The sequence below is a fragment of the Lithobates pipiens genome, unplaced genomic scaffold (genome assembly GCF_037356315.1).
Source record: "Lithobates pipiens isolate NorthernLeopardFrog02 unplaced genomic scaffold, aLitPip1_a1.2 Scaffold_23, whole genome shotgun sequence".
NCBI lineage: Eukaryota > Metazoa > Chordata > Amphibia > Anura > Ranidae > Lithobates > Lithobates pipiens.
In genome coordinates, this window is record NW_027507785.1 from 144,567,458 (window position 1) to 144,585,662 (window position 18,205).

Below are 18,205 nucleotides of genomic sequence, written 5' to 3' on the forward strand. Positions count from 1 at the left end.
ACACAGGTAGGCTGGACACACCACACACACACACACACACACACACACACACACACACACACACACACACACACACACACGGACACGGACACACACACACACGGACACACACACACACACACACACACGGACACACACACACACACACACACACGGACACACACACACACACACACACGGACACACACACACACACGGACACACACACACACACGGACACACACACACACGGACACACACACACAGGGATGGATGGATACACACACACACAGGGATGGATGGATGGATACACACACAGGGATGGATGGATGGATACACACACAGGGATGGATGGATGGATACACACACACACAGGGATGGATGGATGGAGACACACACACACAGGGATGGATGGATGGAGACACACACACACACACAGGGATGGATGGATGGAGACACACACACACACACAGGGATGGATGGATGGATGGAGACACACACACACACACACAGGGATGGATGGATGGATGGACACACACACACACACAGGGATGGATGGATGGATGGACACACACACACACACAGGGATGGATGGATGGATGGACACACACACACACAGGGATGGACGGACACACAGGGATGGACGGACACACAGGGATGGACGGACACACACACAGGGATGGACAGGCATGTCTCACCCTCGGCTTATACACGAGTCAATAAGTTTGCCAGTTTTTTTGGGGGTAAATTGGGGGCCTCGGCTTATATTCGGGTCGGCCTATACTCGAGTATATACGGTACATGAGTACCTGGAGTAGAGCAGCCATGAAAGCAATGGGAAGAATATTGTGGAGAGAATTTAGAAATTCTGGCTTGGACCAAGTACCATCTTGTGAGTTCCTTATAATTTGTTTCAAAAACCTCTACATTTGGTGAGGCAGACTTTGTTGTTTGCCAGATTTGAGACCAATTTATGTCTGCAGATTGTAGTTGGAGATCTTTTCCCCATTTGTTAATATAGGTTGGAGGCATAGAGGGAATATGTGAAAGTAAACGGGTGTATAGGTTGGATATGAGACCACATTTATGTGTATCTTGTTATAGACTTTTTTTGATACAAAATCACCAAGCTTCACTATATTCAGAGGGTGCATTGTTGTGAAAAAAAAGTTTATTTTAAGATATCTGAAAGTTTCTGTATGTGGGAGATGGTAGTTTTCATGAAGTGTAGGAAATGGTGTGATTAGAGAAATGGTGAGTGCAGGTCAAACCAGCTCTTGACCATGTAGAGAATAAGTTTGCTGATGACCAAGCCTGATAGAATGAGGGATTATGGAGAAGAAGAGAAAAGGATTATGGCTAAATTGTAGGTCAAATCTGAGTTTTAACCTATCCCAAATGGATAGGCTGTGTTTGGTAATGGAATTCGTTACTGTTCGGCGTTACATTGGTTTTAGCCAAAGAAGATTTGCGATGGATAAAGGGTCACAATCGACCGATTCTGCCACCACTCAAAGGGGGATTCCCATCTTTGCATGGTATTTGGAAAGGTATAATAATTGGGCTGCATAATGTTTTGTTAAATCTGGCACACCCAGACCACCCTGAATTTTAGGAGCATATAGGGTATGTTTAGGAATTCAAGGTTTTGCCTTAAGCCAGATAAGATGTAAGGTTTTACGTTGTATGATGCGTAATAAGTGTGGTGGTATAGATATAGGGAGTACTCGAAAAAGATATTAGTTTTGGGAGGATGAACATTTTTATCACTGTAGTTCTTCCTAACCAGGCAGTGGTATGGTTGACCAATTATTGAGAAGTTTATTAAGTTGTGAAAGCATAGGTGGGTAATTTGTTGCATAGAGCTCCAGATGGTTGGCTGTAAAGTTAATACCTAAGTAGGACATATTATTCTGTATGAATATTATGTTCTTTGAGAAGAGAGTTTAAAGGCTTCTACCGTAAGGGGTGATAAAGATGCAAATCTTTTGTAGTAAGTTGCTAAAAGGCCATCTATGCCTGGACCGTTTGATTTTATAACTTGTTGTATTTCAAATTCGGTAATAGGTTTATCAAGAGTAACTTGATGAGATGATGAAAGGGAGGGGGAGATGAATTGAAGATGGGGATGCACCGAATGGGTTTTTTGCTGCCGAAACCGATACCGAAAATAAATCTTCCCTGATCCTGAAAACCGATACCAAAACGGCACCGATACCGAAATTGACTGTTTTAAAAAAATATTTTTTTACAGGAGATCGTCAGACTGGGGACATGGTACAGGAGATGGTCGGAGGCTGGGGACATGGTACAGGAGATGGTCGGAGGCTGGGGACATGGTACAGGAGATGGTCGGAGGCTGGGGACATGGTACAGGAGATGGTCGGAGGCTGGCGACATGGTACAGGAGATGGTCGGAGGCTGGCGACATGGTACAGGAGATGGTCGGAGGCTGGCGACATGGTACAGGAGATGGTCGGAGGCTGGCGACATGGTACAGGAGATGGTCGGAGGCTGGCGACATGGTACAGGAGATGGTCGGAGGCTGGCGACATGGTACAGGAGATGGTCGGAGGCTGGCGACATGGTACAGGAGATGGTCGGAGGCTGGCGACATGGTACAGGAGATGGTCGGAGGCTGGCGACATGGTACAGGAGATGGTCGGAGGCTGGCGACATGGTACAGGAGATGGTCGGAGGCTGCGGACATGGCACAGGAGATGGTCGGAGGCTGCGGACATGGCACAGGAGATGGTCGGAGGCTGCGGACATGGCACAGGAGATGGTCGGAGGCTGCGGACATGGCACAGGAGATGGTCGGAGGCTGCGGACATGGCACAGGAGATGGTCGGAGGCTGCGGACATGGCACAGGAGATGGTCGGAGGCTGCGGACATGGCACAGGAGATCAATGCAGCCTAACCAGTGCCCATCATATGCAGCCTCACTGTGCCCAGCAGCTTACCAGTGTCCGTCATGTAGCCTGCCTGGGCCTCACCAGTGCATATAAACATACACATATAAAAACACACACATTTAATACGCACGCACATATAATGAACGCACGCACGCACATATAATGAACGCACGCAAATATAACGCACGCACGTAAACATACATGCACACACGCACAGAGATATATATATATATATATTTATATTATGACAGTCTTTTTAAAAATTGGCAGCTGCAGCTCTGTACCTTATTCTCAATGCTGGGTACTGCACTCTAGGGGGAGGCAGAGAGCACAACACACTGCTAGATGCCTCTCCCTTTCATTTTCATAGTAAACCCCATGCCTGAGCTCCTGCACAGTCGATTTTACACATCTGTTCAGGAGCCATATGCTGCCACCTAGAGCTGCAACTAACGATTAATTTGTCTGTCGACTAATCTATCGATTATTTTTTCGATTAGTCAACGACTATCCAATTATTATTTATTTTTTTAAGGAATCTAGTTTTTTGTTTTTTGATTAGCTAATTAATCCTTTGGATAATCTTACAAAAAAAAAAAAGTAAGATGAAAGAATATAACTGGCACATGTATGTATGTATGTGTGTGTGTATATGTATGTATATATATGTGTGTGTGTGTATATATATATATATGTATATATATGTGTGTGTGTATATATATATGTATGTACTTATATTCTGAGAAAAAGGAAGAACTCCCCCAGATGGGTTTTTTGGCAGCAAACAATAAGAGATAGGATGGATGACCTCTATAGATATAATAATTTATTAAGATAAGAAAAAAACTTTTTAAAAACAGTAGTTAAAACATGAGCTTCCAGTGGGAATAGCATGATAAATCTCTCTCTCTCTCTCAGCAGCGCTCTTTGAACCCTAGTGGGTATGTTTGCTGTACTTCTATTCTTACCTTTTTTTTATGTACTTATTGTTTTTTAAAGTTAAAAGAATATAAATATATATATTCTTTTATCTTAACTTTATATTTTCTGTTCAGAAGTTCATGAATGTTTATAATTAATTTTTTGCAATGTTTTCTTTTTTTTTTTTAAGGGGGATGGTATGTGGGGACAGTGTCAGTGTGTTTTTATTTTTCTTATTTTTTCATTACTATTTTTTAAAACATTTTTATTTTGTTGCAATTTTTTTATCAGCCCTGTTGGGGGGGGGCTATGGTGAGATACCAGGGGTCTTAACAGACCTCTGACATCTCCCATTTGAGACAGGGAAAGGGACTGGGGACAGATTCCCCAGTCCCTTTCTCTGCAGCCTCTGCTGCACTGATAATGAATGGAGAGAAGACGGCGGCTTCTTGCCATTCATTAACTGAGACATCGTAATCACAGGCGGTTACAATGTTTCAGTTATGTGAATGGACGGAGTCAGTGGTTACTGATTGTCCATTCTGAAAACGAAGGAGCCGGGTTTACTGGCTCCTACCTCCGCTCTCCATCCTGAGATACCGAGGGGGGGGGGGGGAGGGCGCGGCAGCACGGAGGGGGGAAAGAGAGCAGGGCGGCAGCATGGAGGGGGAGAAGATGAGAGAGGGTGGCGGCAGCACTGAGGGAAAGAGGAGAGGGGGACGGTGGCACGGAGGAGAGCGGGAGATACTGAGCACTGTGACGCATCGACGCCCTGCACACACGTCAACGTATTTTTGTAGTCGACGTAATAGATTACGTCGACTCATCGTGGCAGCTCTACAGCCACCGCTGGAGAGAGGGGGACTTTACAGCGAGACCCCACGGGCGCCTGCAGCATGGGTGAGGAGGGAGGGGAGGAGGAGAGACTAACGATGGAATGACACCCCTGTGATGGGCGGGGCCAATCCCAGCAGGCCCCTGTCCCATTTTCGGTCGCCAGTATCGGTGAAAATTCTCTTTCGGCTTTTTGACGAAAGGGCCGTTTTTGGCCGATATGTTTCGGCAGTTGAAATTTCGGTGCATCCCTAGAAGATGGGAGTGAGGTCATTTGAGAATGGTCTAAGGCAGGGATATGCAATTAGCGGACCTCCAGCTGTTGCAAAACTACAAGTCCCATCATTCCTCTGCCTCTGGGTGTCATACTTGTGGCTGTCAGTCTTGCTATGCCTCATGGGAGTTGTAGTTCTGCAACAGCTGTAGGTCCGCTAATTGCATATCACTGGTCTAAGGTGTTAAGGTGTTTGTATCATTCAGTTAGTTTTTTTTTTAGGGAATTCTTTTAAAATTGTTAGTGAATTACTGGTGTACGTATTCTTTCAAATTTTTAGACAAATAGGTTTAGTAGTATAGCTGGTCTTCCACAATGCAAGGACTAGAAATGTGTTTGTTTGGTTTATTAGCTTTCATGTAAAAGGTGTGCTTGGATTTACAAAGTGTTTTTTTCTGCTGATTGCTTCAGAAAGATGTCCAATTCTAGGCGTGCTTTGTCATATATACGTTTATTCGGCTGTGTGGGTTTGGTCTGAAAGTCGACAAAGCTTTGTTAAATGTGTCTTCAAGTTTTTTATCGCGTCGTTTCGGTTCTTTACGATAGAAAGAGCTGTGGCTAATACAGACAGCTCTAATATAAGGTTTGAGAGCTTCCCAACGGGATCGGTGTCAGTGGAATTGTTTTTATTGCCATTTCCAATCTTTGCTGGAATGAAGAATTTGCAAGTAAATGATCATACGAAGTACGATGATTGGATCATGGAACTAAAGATGAGAAAGTTGTCGTTACAGTACTATGATCCGACCATATGCACGGTATAATATGCGAGTCTGAGTGCTGAGGTTGCAACCATAACAAAAATGTGGTCAATATGGGAGAATTGCTTGTGGGGATGGCAATAGTGAATGTATAGTTGTTTTGTAGGATTATGTTCTCGCCAAGTGTCTAAAAGAATATTGATGCAGGAGTTGTTGGTATGAAGATTTAGGGATATTGGATGGGACCTGGAATTTATCAAGAAGCTTAAGCGTGAGAGAAATGCCAATGGGTTCTTGTTAGGTGCATAGTAAGAAACGATTGTAACATGATTATCTAGTCATGTACCCGATAAGGTCAGGTATCTACCTTTTGGGGTCTTTAAGTTCCTTTTTAATAGTAAATGGTGTTGTGCTGTGGAAAACCATCAGTACTCCCCCTCCCTTTTTTTTTTCGTTCAGGTAAAAGCAGTAAAAACATGGGGATATATGCGGCTGAAATATATTGGTGTGGATCGCTGAACAAAGTGGGTCTCTTGCAAACAAACTACATTAGCTAATAGTTTGGATAAGAATGTAAAGGCTTTCGTTATTTTCGAAGGAGAGTTTACATTTAGTGTTAATACATTTGAGGTAGTCAGAGACAGTGGACATGGTCCTGGAGGTGGTCAGAGACTGGGGACATGGTACAGGAGGTGGTCAGAGACTGGGGACATGGTACAGGAGATGGTCAGAGACTGGGGACATGGTACAGGAGGTGGTCAGAGACTGGGGACACGGTACAGGAGGTGGTCAGAGACTGGGGACACGGTACAGGAGGTGGTCAGAGACAGAGGACGTGGTACAGGAGGCATCCCTCATTGCAGGCCAGTGTCCCTCATTGCAGGCCAGTGTCCCTCATTGCAGGCCAGTGTCCCTCATTGCAGGCCAGTGTCCCTCATTGCAGGCCAGTGTCCCTCATTGCAGGCCAGTGTCCCTCATTGCAGGCCAGTGTCCCTCATTGCAGGCCAGTGTCCCTCATTGCAGGCCAGTGTCCCTCATTGCAGGCCAGTGTCCCTCATTGTGTCCCCCTTTGCAGCCCCCTTTGCAGCCTGTGTGTCCCCCTGTGTCCCCCTTTGCAGCCTGTGTGTCCCCCTGTGTCCCCCTTTGCAGCCTGTGTGTCCCCCTGTGTCCCCCTTTGCAGCCTGTGTGTCCCCCTGTGTCCCCCTTTGCAGCCTGTGTGTCCCCCTGTGTGTCCCCCTGTGTCCCCCTTTGCAGCCTGTGTGTCCCCCTGTGTCCCCCTTTGCAGCCTGTGTGTCCCCCTTTTGTTGCAGCCTGTGTAGGGAAGAGAGCCGCCTCCGCCGCCTGTTTGATCACAGCGCCGGGAACATCACAGCTTTCATTTCAATAGCTGTGTGTTCCCGGCCACGCGCCGTCACACGCATCCCCTCCCTCTTGTCCGGGCACTTTGATAGACAGATCATCCGTCCAATCCTGCGGATGATCTGTCTATCTAAGTGCCCGGACAAGGGGGAGGGGCTGCGTGTGACAGCGCGCGGCCGGGAACACACAGCTATTGAAATGAAAGCTGTGATGTTCCCGGCGCTGTGATCAAACAGGCGGCGGAGGCGGCTCTCCTGCGCTATACACCCCCCATGATGGGCGTCACCAGGGCGGGGGCGGAGCACCGTCCCCACCCAGGCCACGCCCCATTTTCGGCTCCATTATCGGCTGTTTTTCTCTTTCGGCAAATTGCCGAAAAGGGCATTTTCGGCCGATATGTTTCGGCGGCCGAAATTTCGGTGCATCACTAGTCTACAGTGTTCATTCTCAGGGTATACAGCTAATTCTAAGGCCTCTGCTTCAGCTATAATGACTGCCATTTTACTGTGTTTCTCTAGGTGTGTTTTTAGTAGGGCTTTCTACATTTTGTATTGTTCTCTCTCAGCCTCTGATCGTGCACTGTCAGTCTTCAGGCATGTTTTTTTAATTATTTTTATTTATCTGTGTTTCTTGATCAGCAAAGGCATCTCTGGCTTGCGGATGAGCATCTAGTGCCAGGGGTAAGCAAGCTTTTGAGAGATGGATAGCAGTGGGGGTAGGGCAGTGTCCAATGGTCAGTGGGTGGGTAGGGCAGTGTCCAGGGGTTAGTGGGTAGGTAGGGCAGTGTCCAGGGGTCAGTGGGTAGGTAGGGCAGTGTTCAGGGGTCAGCAGTATTTAGGGCTAAGAGTGAACAGTATAGGGGGTCGGGAGGGTATGGCACAGGGAGGGCAAGGGGGCATTTTGCAGGCAAGACAGGCGGGTATGGTGCTGGGAGGTTAGAAGTGTGTAGCGCTGGCAGGTCAGTAGGGCATGATGCAGGAAGGTTAGGAGGGTATAGTATTAGAGGGGTCAGAAAGGCACATTATTTATGCAGCATGGTACAGGAAAGCGAGCTTCCTATTCTGTTCCCCATTGGCCCTCCTCTCACATGTCACGAGCAGCCACGTATGCCTTTGATGGATCAGAGGGGGAGGGCCAGTGCAGAGGTGCGCTCTGTAGTCAGTTGAGTTCTGACATGAGCCCGAACCCTCCAAGCTAGTTCCGAGTCTTTCCCCAGCCCGCAGCTGCGTGTATGCAAGGGGCGGGCTGTCTGTGCAGGCTGGGATTAGTTGAGTGTGTGCCTGCGCACTCTGAAGCTTTCAGGGGCAAACGGTGCTGGCAAACCCGCCCACGGTCCACAGGTGGCTCGCGATCGGCGGGTTGCCGATTGCAGATCTAGAGGAACCTAGAGACTTAGGACCTTGTTTTAAGCGAATGTGCCTGACTCTGCAACATGTTGCTTGTGGAAGTGTTTGTCTGTGTAGACTGCTGTATTGCTCTATTTAAGTGGCTATCCTTACAGTATAGCAGGCCTCTGTGTAGTCACTAGAACATCTAAACTATTACATTGAATAGGTCCGAAGGACTCCATCTTGATTAATTATATGGAAGTTACAAATTGTTGTGTTATTGGAGAAAAGATATTGAACAGTTTTTCATACTGATAACCTCCAGATAATCAAAATCAAGTCAATTCTGATTTTTTTTATTTTTGTTTGTTTTGTTCCCCCTCTATGGTTATTTTGCTCTGGGATCCAACATTAAAATTATGTATATTTTTTGCAACAGGTGCAAAAATTACAACGCGCTGCATTGAAAGACCCAGTTAAATGTGCAGTTTCCTCGAAGTACCAGACAGTGGAGAAACTTCAACAGTTTTACATTTTCATCCCTTCCAAGTTCAAGGTATTCTAATCGCTGCCATTTATTTGTGAAGTCTATATGAAGTTATATATTCTAGTTCATGACTAAAGTAACCCTACCATCATTTTCAATTTACTTATTAATACTTGTATATTCTTTAATACGAACAAAAGGGGTGTGTATACAGTATCTCACAAAAGTGAGTACACCCCTCACGTTTTTGTAAATAATTTATTATATCTTTTCATGTGACAACATTGAAGAAATTACACTTTGCTACAATGTAAGTAGTGAGTGTACAGATTGTATAACAGTGTAAATTTGCTGTCCCCTCAAAATCAACACACAGCCTTTAATGTCTTAATTGCTGGCAACAAAAGTGAGTACACCTCTAAGTGAAAATGTTAAAATTCGGCCCAAAGTGTCAATATTTTGTATAGCCACCATTATTTTCCACCCTCTTGGGGATGGAGTTCACCAGAGCTTCACAGGTTGCCACTGAAGTCCTCTTCCACAGAGCTGGTGGATGTTAGAGGCCTTGTGCTCCTCCACCTTCTTTTTAGGATGCCCCACAGATGCTCAATAGGGTTTAGATCTGGAGACATGCTTGACCATTCCATCACCTTTACCCTCAGCTTCTTTAGCAAGGCAGTGGTCGCCTTGGTGGTGTGTTTGGGGTCACTATGTTGGACTACTGCCTTGCGGCCTAGTCTCCAATGGGAGGGGGATCATGTTCTTTTTCAGTATGTCACAGCACATGTTGGTATTCATGGTTCCCACAATGAACTGTAGCTCCCCAGTGCCGGCAGGACTTATGCAGCCCCAGCCCATGACACTCCCACCACCATGCTTGACTGTAGGCAAGACACACTTGTCTTTGTACTCCTCACCTGATTGCCACCACATACACTTGATATCATCTGAACCAAATAAGTTTATCTTGGTCTCATCAGACCACAGGACATGGTTCTAGTAATCCATATCATTAGTCTGCTTGTCTTGAGCAAACTGTGGGCTTTCTTGTGCATGATCTTTAAAAGAGGTTTCCTTCTGGGATAACAGCCATGCAGACCAATTTGATGCAGTGTGTGGTGTATGGTCTGAGCATTGACAGGCTGACCCCCCCACCCCTTCAACCTCTGCAGCAATGCTGGCAGCACTCGTATGTCTATTTCCTAAAGACTTCTCCGCAGGGTCAAGCAGGAACAGAAAGAGGCGATTCTGGTGGCCCAGAAGATCTTGGTTTGCCAAGATCATAAAGATGACGGTAGGGGTCCCTTGGAACCTGCCACTGTGGCCAGACCTCGCATAAGGTCCAGTATTCCATCCTAACCAAACAACGCAAAATGTTACGGTTTGGCTATTGACACCCACCACGGAAGCAGCAGAACCGGAGGAAACGCATAGATCAGTGAAAACTGATCTCACTGAAAGACCAAGGCATCTGTTCCGCGCGCTAGCGGATCCCTCATCCTTGACACAAAATTGTCTACTTTGTTTTTGAATCTGGACGCGAACAGATCCACGTCCGGAACACCCTATCTTTGACATATCGACAGAAAAATGTCAGCATGAAGGGATCATTCTCTCAGAAACAACTGTCCCTGGAATGAAAATCGCTGATAGGCAAGGAATGTTGATTTCTACCCAAGCTAGAACATGATTAACCTCTTTTTGGGCTGCACGACTTCTCGTTTCCCCCCAGTGATTGATGTAGGCCACAGCCGTGGCATTGTCAGATTGAATCCTGATAAGACAATTCTGTAGTCTGAGCGTCCAGGCCTTTAGAGCCAGACGTACTGCCTGAATTTCTAGGATGTTGATGGACAAGGTCCTTTTTGACTTGCACCACTTGACAGAAGCTTATTCCAGGACTGCTCCCCAGCCTAGAAGGCTGGCATCCGTTGTTACCACTTTTCAGGATACTGTTAGAAAGGATTTCCCCTTTTGGAGGTTGCTGGATATCAACCACCAATTGAGGCTCTGACGCACCTTGGGGGATAAGTGCATGGAAAATCCAAAGCCTGGACTTTCTTGTTCCAGGCCAACAGAATGGTGTTTTGTAGCAGTCTTGAATGAAACTGCGCATAAGGGACGGCATTGAAAGAGGCCACCATCTTTCCTAACAATTTAATTTACATCCGAATGGAAGGATTTCTTAGTTTTGACAAGTTGAATCAGTTCCTTTTATGGAGCTGACGCTTGCCTGGGGTAAGAATACCTTCTTTTGAACAGTTTCTATGATCAGCCCCAAGTACTGTAATCTCCTTGATGGTATTAACCGGTTCCCGACCAGCGCATGACGATGTACGTCGACAGAATGGCACGGGCAGGCATATTGGCATACAGGTACGTCCAATCTTCAATGCCGCCCTGTCATCGGCAGCGCGCCGCCGGCGGCGTGCTCCCGCGCTGGTCGGGACCCCCGTGAGTTCGGTCGCGGGACCCGTGGACTCGATCCCGCAGGCATACCCGCGATCGTCTCATGGGACGGCTGAATGGAGGAAATGCAGTGTAAACAGCATTTTTCCATTCTGCCTAGTAACTAGTGACACTGATCTCTGCTCCATGTGATTGGAGCAGAGATCAGTGTTCACTAAATGAAAGCCCAACCCCCCCACAGTTAGTAACACACTCCTAGGAACACTTAACCCCTACACTGCCACCCACTGGTTAACCCCTTCACTGCCAGTGTCATTTACACAGGAATCACTGCATTTATATAGCAGTGATTACTGTATAAATGACAATGGTCCCAAAAAAGTCCTATGGGTCCCCCACAATGTCGCAGTCACAATAAAAATCGCTGATCGCCGCCATTACTAGTAAAAAAATATTGATAAAAAATGATTAATAAAAATGCTATAGAACTATCCCTATTTTGTAAACGCTATAACTTGCGCAAACCAATCAATAATCGCTTATTGCGATTTTTTTTATCAAAAATATGTAGAAGACTACGTATCAGCCTAAACTAAGGGGAAATTTTTTTTTTTTATATATTTTTGGGGGATATTTATTATAACAAAAAGTAAAAAATAAGGCGTTTTTTTTTTTTTAAATTGTCACTATTTTTGTTTATAGCGCAAAAAATAAAAACCGCAGGGGTGATCAAATACCACCAAAAGAAAGCTCTATTTGTGGGAAAAAGAGGACGTCAATTTTGTTTGGGAGCCACGTAGCACGACCGCGCAATTGTCAGTTAAAGCGACGCAGTGCCGAATCGCAAAAAGTGGTCTGGTCTTTGACCAGCAAAATGGTCCGGTCTGTAAGTGGTTAAGGAGGATTTTTCTAGGTTGATAATCCAGTCTAGGAATTCCAGGTAGTTTACAACTGAGATTAAACTTTGGTTTAGACCAGAGACTGATTGATCTACTAAAAGCAGATCGTCTAGATAGGCTAAGACAGTTACACCCTGAGCCCTTAACCTGGCTAAAGGAGGTGCCAGGATCTTTGTGAACACATGTATTGTGGTGGCTAGACCAAATGGCAGAGCCACAAACTGGAAATTATGATTTTCTACATCGAAGCGTAGAAATTTAATGAGTGGGAAATATCGGCATGTGAAGATATACATCCTTGATATCGATCGATGCCAAAAATTCCCCTCCTTGCAAAATGGAGATTGACTCCATGCGAAAGGACCGGATATTTAAGTGCCGTTTCAAATCTTGGAGATCTAGAATGGGTCTTACCTCCCCAGGAGGTTTTGGAATCGTGAAAAGGTTTGAATATAACCCTGAACCTTGTGCCTCTGTGGGAACCTCTGATATCACCTGCTGGGATAAGAGATGATCCAGAGCTAGAAAGAGAGACTTCCTTTTCTCTGGATCTCTGGAAATGTTTGATCTTAGAAAACAAGGAGACATGAATTCTCGGGAACTTTAGTTTGTAACCTAGGGAAATTGAGGAAGCCACCCATCTGTCTTGACATTGTTCCTTCCAGATCTTTAAAAATTGCAGAAGCCTTCCCCACACCTGAGCAAGTGGGGGCACCCCTTCATAAGGAGGCTTTAGTATTTTGTTTTGCAGGCTTTTTGCCCCAAGTCCTTTTTTGGTCCTGGGACTGCCCCTGAGGTCTTCCTCTTGCGCTTGACAGTGGAGGCTAAGACTGCCTAGAGGCAGATGGCACGTTTTAAAGGAGAAATGCTTAAACTTTTTTACTGGTAAAAGATTTTTTTCCATTCGAAATCCTTTGGCTATATTTATCTAAATAATCTCCAAATAACCATTCACAATTAAATGGGAAACTGGCCAAGAGCTTCTTACACGGTGCTTTGGCTGACCAACTTTTCAACCATAGGACGTGTGTGTGCACTAGTCCTAGCATAAGCCGTGAGTCTTGAATAATAGAATCCTTCATAACATCCACCGTAAATCATAGTGCATCTGATACGCTAGCCCATGGCTGAGCCTGCTGATCATAAATAATCTGAAGCATCTCTACAAACTGGTCATTTATTGACTGAGATACACCAATTGCTAGAAGAACCGGCTGCACTACTGAACTTGCCAGAGACATGTTGCTGTTAAAAATAAATTCTAACTTTTTATCTGTTGCAACCTTCAACATTTGTGCATTGTCTACAGGACAAGTGCGGTTTTTACTTAGGAGATTGCAGCATTGATTGTTGAAACCCCCCATTTCTTGAAGCATTCCTCCTCCATAGAATAAATTGTAGAAAACTGTTTTGGAGGAAAAACATTTTTTATCTGTGTTTTTCCCATTCAGAATATATCAGCTTTTTTAGCCATGTATGGATAGTAAAAGCATCCCCAAATAGGGGAGGCTTTAGTGATCCCAAACCAGAGGTGAGCTCAATAGACTGCGCTACAGCAGAAAAAAGGTTGAGTGAATCAATTTTAGTAAGGGATTGTACCAACAAACTGTCTTGTGAGACTACTCCCTCTATATTAGGATCCTTGGAAGAGGCGATATCGTCTTCCTAATACCCTGCCCCCTTGTACCTCAGGATGAGGGTCCTGAGCACTGGACGGGGATCTGTTAAGCTTGGATCCACTATGGAAAGTGATCGTAGCATCAAACTTCTGTTCCAAACTAGAAATGGTAGAAGAAAAAAAAACACCTGTGTGAGATAAATAGATATACATTTATATTGCCCTCATGTTGTAAAGCGCTGAGCAAACTGTTGGCGCTATATAAAACCTGTATAATAATAATAATATATATATATGGGCTGAAGTGGACTGCATTGCTGCAACACCAGTCTCCCCTGACTCACTCTGAGCGGCTGCATTAGTTTTCGGAGGAGGATGACATTTTCTTGCACATGGATTTAGGTTGTTGCAAAACAATCAATCCCTTAGAACCCTTTGAGGAGTTCCTTGTCCCCCTTCCACTCATAGCCTGATGCACAAAGCAGAGGCACTACCAGAAGGAATGCATACACTGCTAGGCTATAGTCCAGCAAAATACTGCTGCTATTAATGCCCAGCCTGAAGTGGTAGCAATATGTCGAGCAGAAATTCCTGTAACCAAACTTTAAAAAATAGCACCTCTTTGCTCTTGTGTCCCTCTCATATTCAGCACGCTTTAAAAACTTCGTCCACGTGCACCTGGCATCGGAGAATGCTGATGCCGTTAGCCCTGCCCCCTATGTTGCATATGGATCCATCCCCTGTTTCAAAAAGATGGGTTTTCCTGCACAAGTGGCGGACTACAGGTACCCACGGACCTAGAGCAAGCATGGGGGGGGGGAAATTATACAAAAAACGCAGAGTGGCCACTGCGTTTTCCAGTTTTTTTTATTTTCCTAAAAAAAAAAAAAAAATGTCTGGTCGCTTTTACCCCACAAGGGGTGGGGGGGGGGGATCCCAGCATAGGGGGGCAACAGGCAGGGAGACAAAACGTTCCTTTTGCTTAGTGGAGGATCTGCTGCTTTGGCTGGAGGAAAGGAGGAAGTATTCGGCTCCTGACACAGCTCTGTTTCCAGCATGAGGCAGTGAGTGCTCAATACAACCCCCAGTGGTGACACACAGGCATGACAACATTATTTTTCTTAAAGGAGTCATTCATAAGAAAATTCCCAAAAATGTATTGGAAAACTCAACTTACCTTCCCGCCGCAGGGTTTTCTGTGGTAAACCAACAGACCCAGTCTTCACCTTTCACGGTGGGCTCCGTTAAACCTTAAGTAGCAGGGGAACCTAGAGGTAACCCAAATCCTGGACCTGCAACAGCACCCCGCCAGTTAAACTTGGGCTCCCTACCAAAAAGTACTTTATCACAGGGTCCAGCTCTCTAAAAAAAAAAAGTGAAGCATTCGCAGACGAAACCTCATTTCTTCGGATACGAGGCCCGGGTACCTTCAAGTTTGGCCCAAAAAAGGACACTTTGAATGGATCCGGTCAGCATGGCTACCCCCAGCAAGGATTGCGCCAGTGAAGCTCGGCACAACACATATTTATTCGTGACCAACACCTTAGATACTGACGAAAAAACTGAGGTACTCCCAGTAGTGGGAGGGTTTATATCCCTATAATTCAAATTTTTTGGTAGTTGATGTGCAACATTATCAATTGTAGCATGTACTAGCATATTCATATGTATGTATGTCTACACAAACTGTTATATATATTTGAAAATTGATCAATTCTGATGTACTGTACTCATTTCTTGAGGCCCTAAAATGCCAGAACAGTATCCTTTAACATCACATTCTATGTATTTATTAGATAGTCGGGTTGACAAGTCCATCGATCTTAAAAAGAATAAATAAATACAATAAAAAATATTGTACAATCCAATATACCCAAGTTTATGCTCACAGTTCTTCCAGAGGAAGGCAAAACTGTACAAATACCCCCAAGATAACCCCCTTTGGGAAAGTAGACAGTCCTGGGTATTTTGTAAGAGTCATGGTGATATTTTTCAGGCTGTCAATTTTTTGTCACAATTTTTTTGGAAAATGAAAAAATCTAATGCAATTAGGTTTTCTTTTTTTCTTTTTCTTTTTTTTTTTTTTTTTTACAGTGACGTGGAAATTTCATGTCTCCTGCACTAATAAAGCGCCCTTTCAGCCTCTTGGTATAATGTCTTAGTAAACTCCTGTTTCCCGTATCTTCCCAAGTAAGCAGACCTGACCACCATCCTTAAATCCTTAGCTCTACAGGCAGACTCTCTTCTGGAGACTGCGTTTTGTTTATTGTACTTCACAATAGAGGCTTGATAGCTTCACAATCTGCCAATCAAGCACAGGTATTCCTTCAAACGGGAGGAGTTATACAAATCTCAACCAATGAACAAGGACTAGGGCAAGGTCTCGGTGTGTCTCTACAGGGGTAGTGTGTATGATTTCCCGCCCCCCTGTCTCTGTAAGCCATCTTCAGCTAGACAAAGAGAACCACATGGCTGGCCTTGAAATCATGAACACTGTCCCTGACTAGAAAGATCACAAAGACTCCTGTTTTTACCATTGGCGTGAATCCTTATTTTGCATTGTGCAGAGAATGCATACCCATATTATACTACCATTCCTGACGATGGGAGAATATCTGCAGGAACACGCTATAGCCTCTCTACGTGCTTATCACACACACGCATACACCCCATAACCGATAATGTCTTGCAGATTGAACACATCCCCCCCCCCCGGCGATCGTCCCTGCATTGTGGACATGTCCACACTTTGCAAATACTTCTACATCTTACAGGAAGCTTTTCACTACCAAAACGGGTCTCAACTGGGGTCAGTCTGCCCCAATCCGCTCTTTGAAGTGGGCTGCAGGAGAACTAACACTGGGAGACACTGTGACTACATTTTAAATACATCTCAATAAGGTTTCCACAACAGCATACTGTCACCAGAGAAGTACAGTGTCACCGTATGACTGGTATAGTGGTGAACAGACACTGGGTGGGGACAATATGTAAAAATACTTTTTTTGAATAGTATTTTATTTATTTTTTTGTTTTTTTTTCTATTGAATTTTAAAAATGAATGCATATACAACAACATAACATAGCAAATGCAGAGCAATCAAATGTAGCGCCGAAACAACTAATCGATTATGAAAATAGTTGTCAACTATATTTATAATCGATTAATCGGCCAGAATACAGAATGGCTTATTAGTTTACATATCATGAAATAAAGTTCAGCACACAGCTCAGTACACTGTCCACACATGTCAGTAAGTGCCTGAGAATTTGTAAATGTTTGAGGAACAATGCCTCATGGGACATCTAGTCATGGGCAGGAAGTTAGTGGTTCTAAAGTCAGATGTTTTTTCACCTTGCTATAGGGGCACTCGATATTACACTTTGCAGCTTGCTATAGGGATAGGGGAATTTTGAAGGCAGGAGGAGCCAGAATCGTTGGTGGGGACCCCAGAAACGGACAATCAGGGCTGTCGTGTGCAAAACCATTGCACATGGCAGGTAAGTATAACACGTTTGTTTAAAAAAAAAAAAATACTTTAAAGACTGTGCAGGGAAGATCCGCATCTGAACCCAGAGAAATTGGAGGCTGATAGACTGGAGCTAATACAAGGCATTATAATTACATTTAAAGTAATTTTTTTTACCAGTATTGTGGATTATATCTAAAATGATTATATCCATGAAACTAAAAAGTCTCAGCTATTAGTACCACTGATGTAATCTGCGCATGTGCTGTGAAGAAACGGACCTCCGTGCCATTCCTTCTCCCAGTGTGTGCCATTTCTGAGTCCGCAGCCCCCGGAAGGAAGAGGGGCGTAGATGGACGCAGCCTGCACAGGGGACAGCAATGGATTTGTTTGCAGGTAAGTGTAACATAATGGGCTAGTATGTGATGCATACTAGCCCATTATGCTTTTAATTTGCAGGGAGCAAAAGAGGAAATAAAGCCAATAAAGGTTTACTTCCTCTTTTAGGGAGTTTGATTCCTCTAATCACCCACACCATGGGATCTGTAAAAGTATAAAAATGAGGCAGTCTGGGATTCATCCACAAAGGAGTTAAGGGAGAAAAGCCCAGATGATCATCCCAAGCTTAAATAGTGGTTTTCATTGTAAATGTAAGGGGGTAAGATCGGACTTGGGATGTCTATAGATGGCCAAACACAGGGACTCGTACAACCCCAATTGAGCTGCCTCTAATATTTTATATGAATCCCCATTATCTGAAGTTAACAGCAATGTCCAAACACCATCTGACTTGCAAAAATATTTAATTCCAGTCCGACAAGGCTAGACCCCCCCCCCTGACCCCATAGCTCCTGCAATACCTTTTACCCCTATTCTGGGTGGTTTAAGGGCCCATAAAAATGAACTCGTGATTCCATCCAGTTTTTTGAAAAAGGATTTAGGAATCCATGTAAGGGCATGTCTTTAAAAATATACTGTGATGGGAGGTTTTTCATCTTAAAGCGATAGTA

General features: G+C 44.6%; 1 protein-coding gene across 3 annotated transcripts in view; it reads left to right on the forward strand.

The window, feature by feature from the left end:
- DDX47 (DEAD-box helicase 47) overlaps positions 1-18,205 on the forward strand; it is a 612,119-nt gene that overhangs the window by 280,029 nt on the left and 313,885 nt on the right. For all 3 annotated transcript variants that reach the window (XM_077452460.1, XM_077452461.1, XM_077452459.1), the window contains exon 7: positions 8,752-8,868. In XM_077452460.1, coding sequence (XP_077308586.1) covers positions 8,752-8,868 — 117 coding nt within the window. The remainder of the gene's footprint in view (positions 1-8,751; positions 8,869-18,205) is intronic.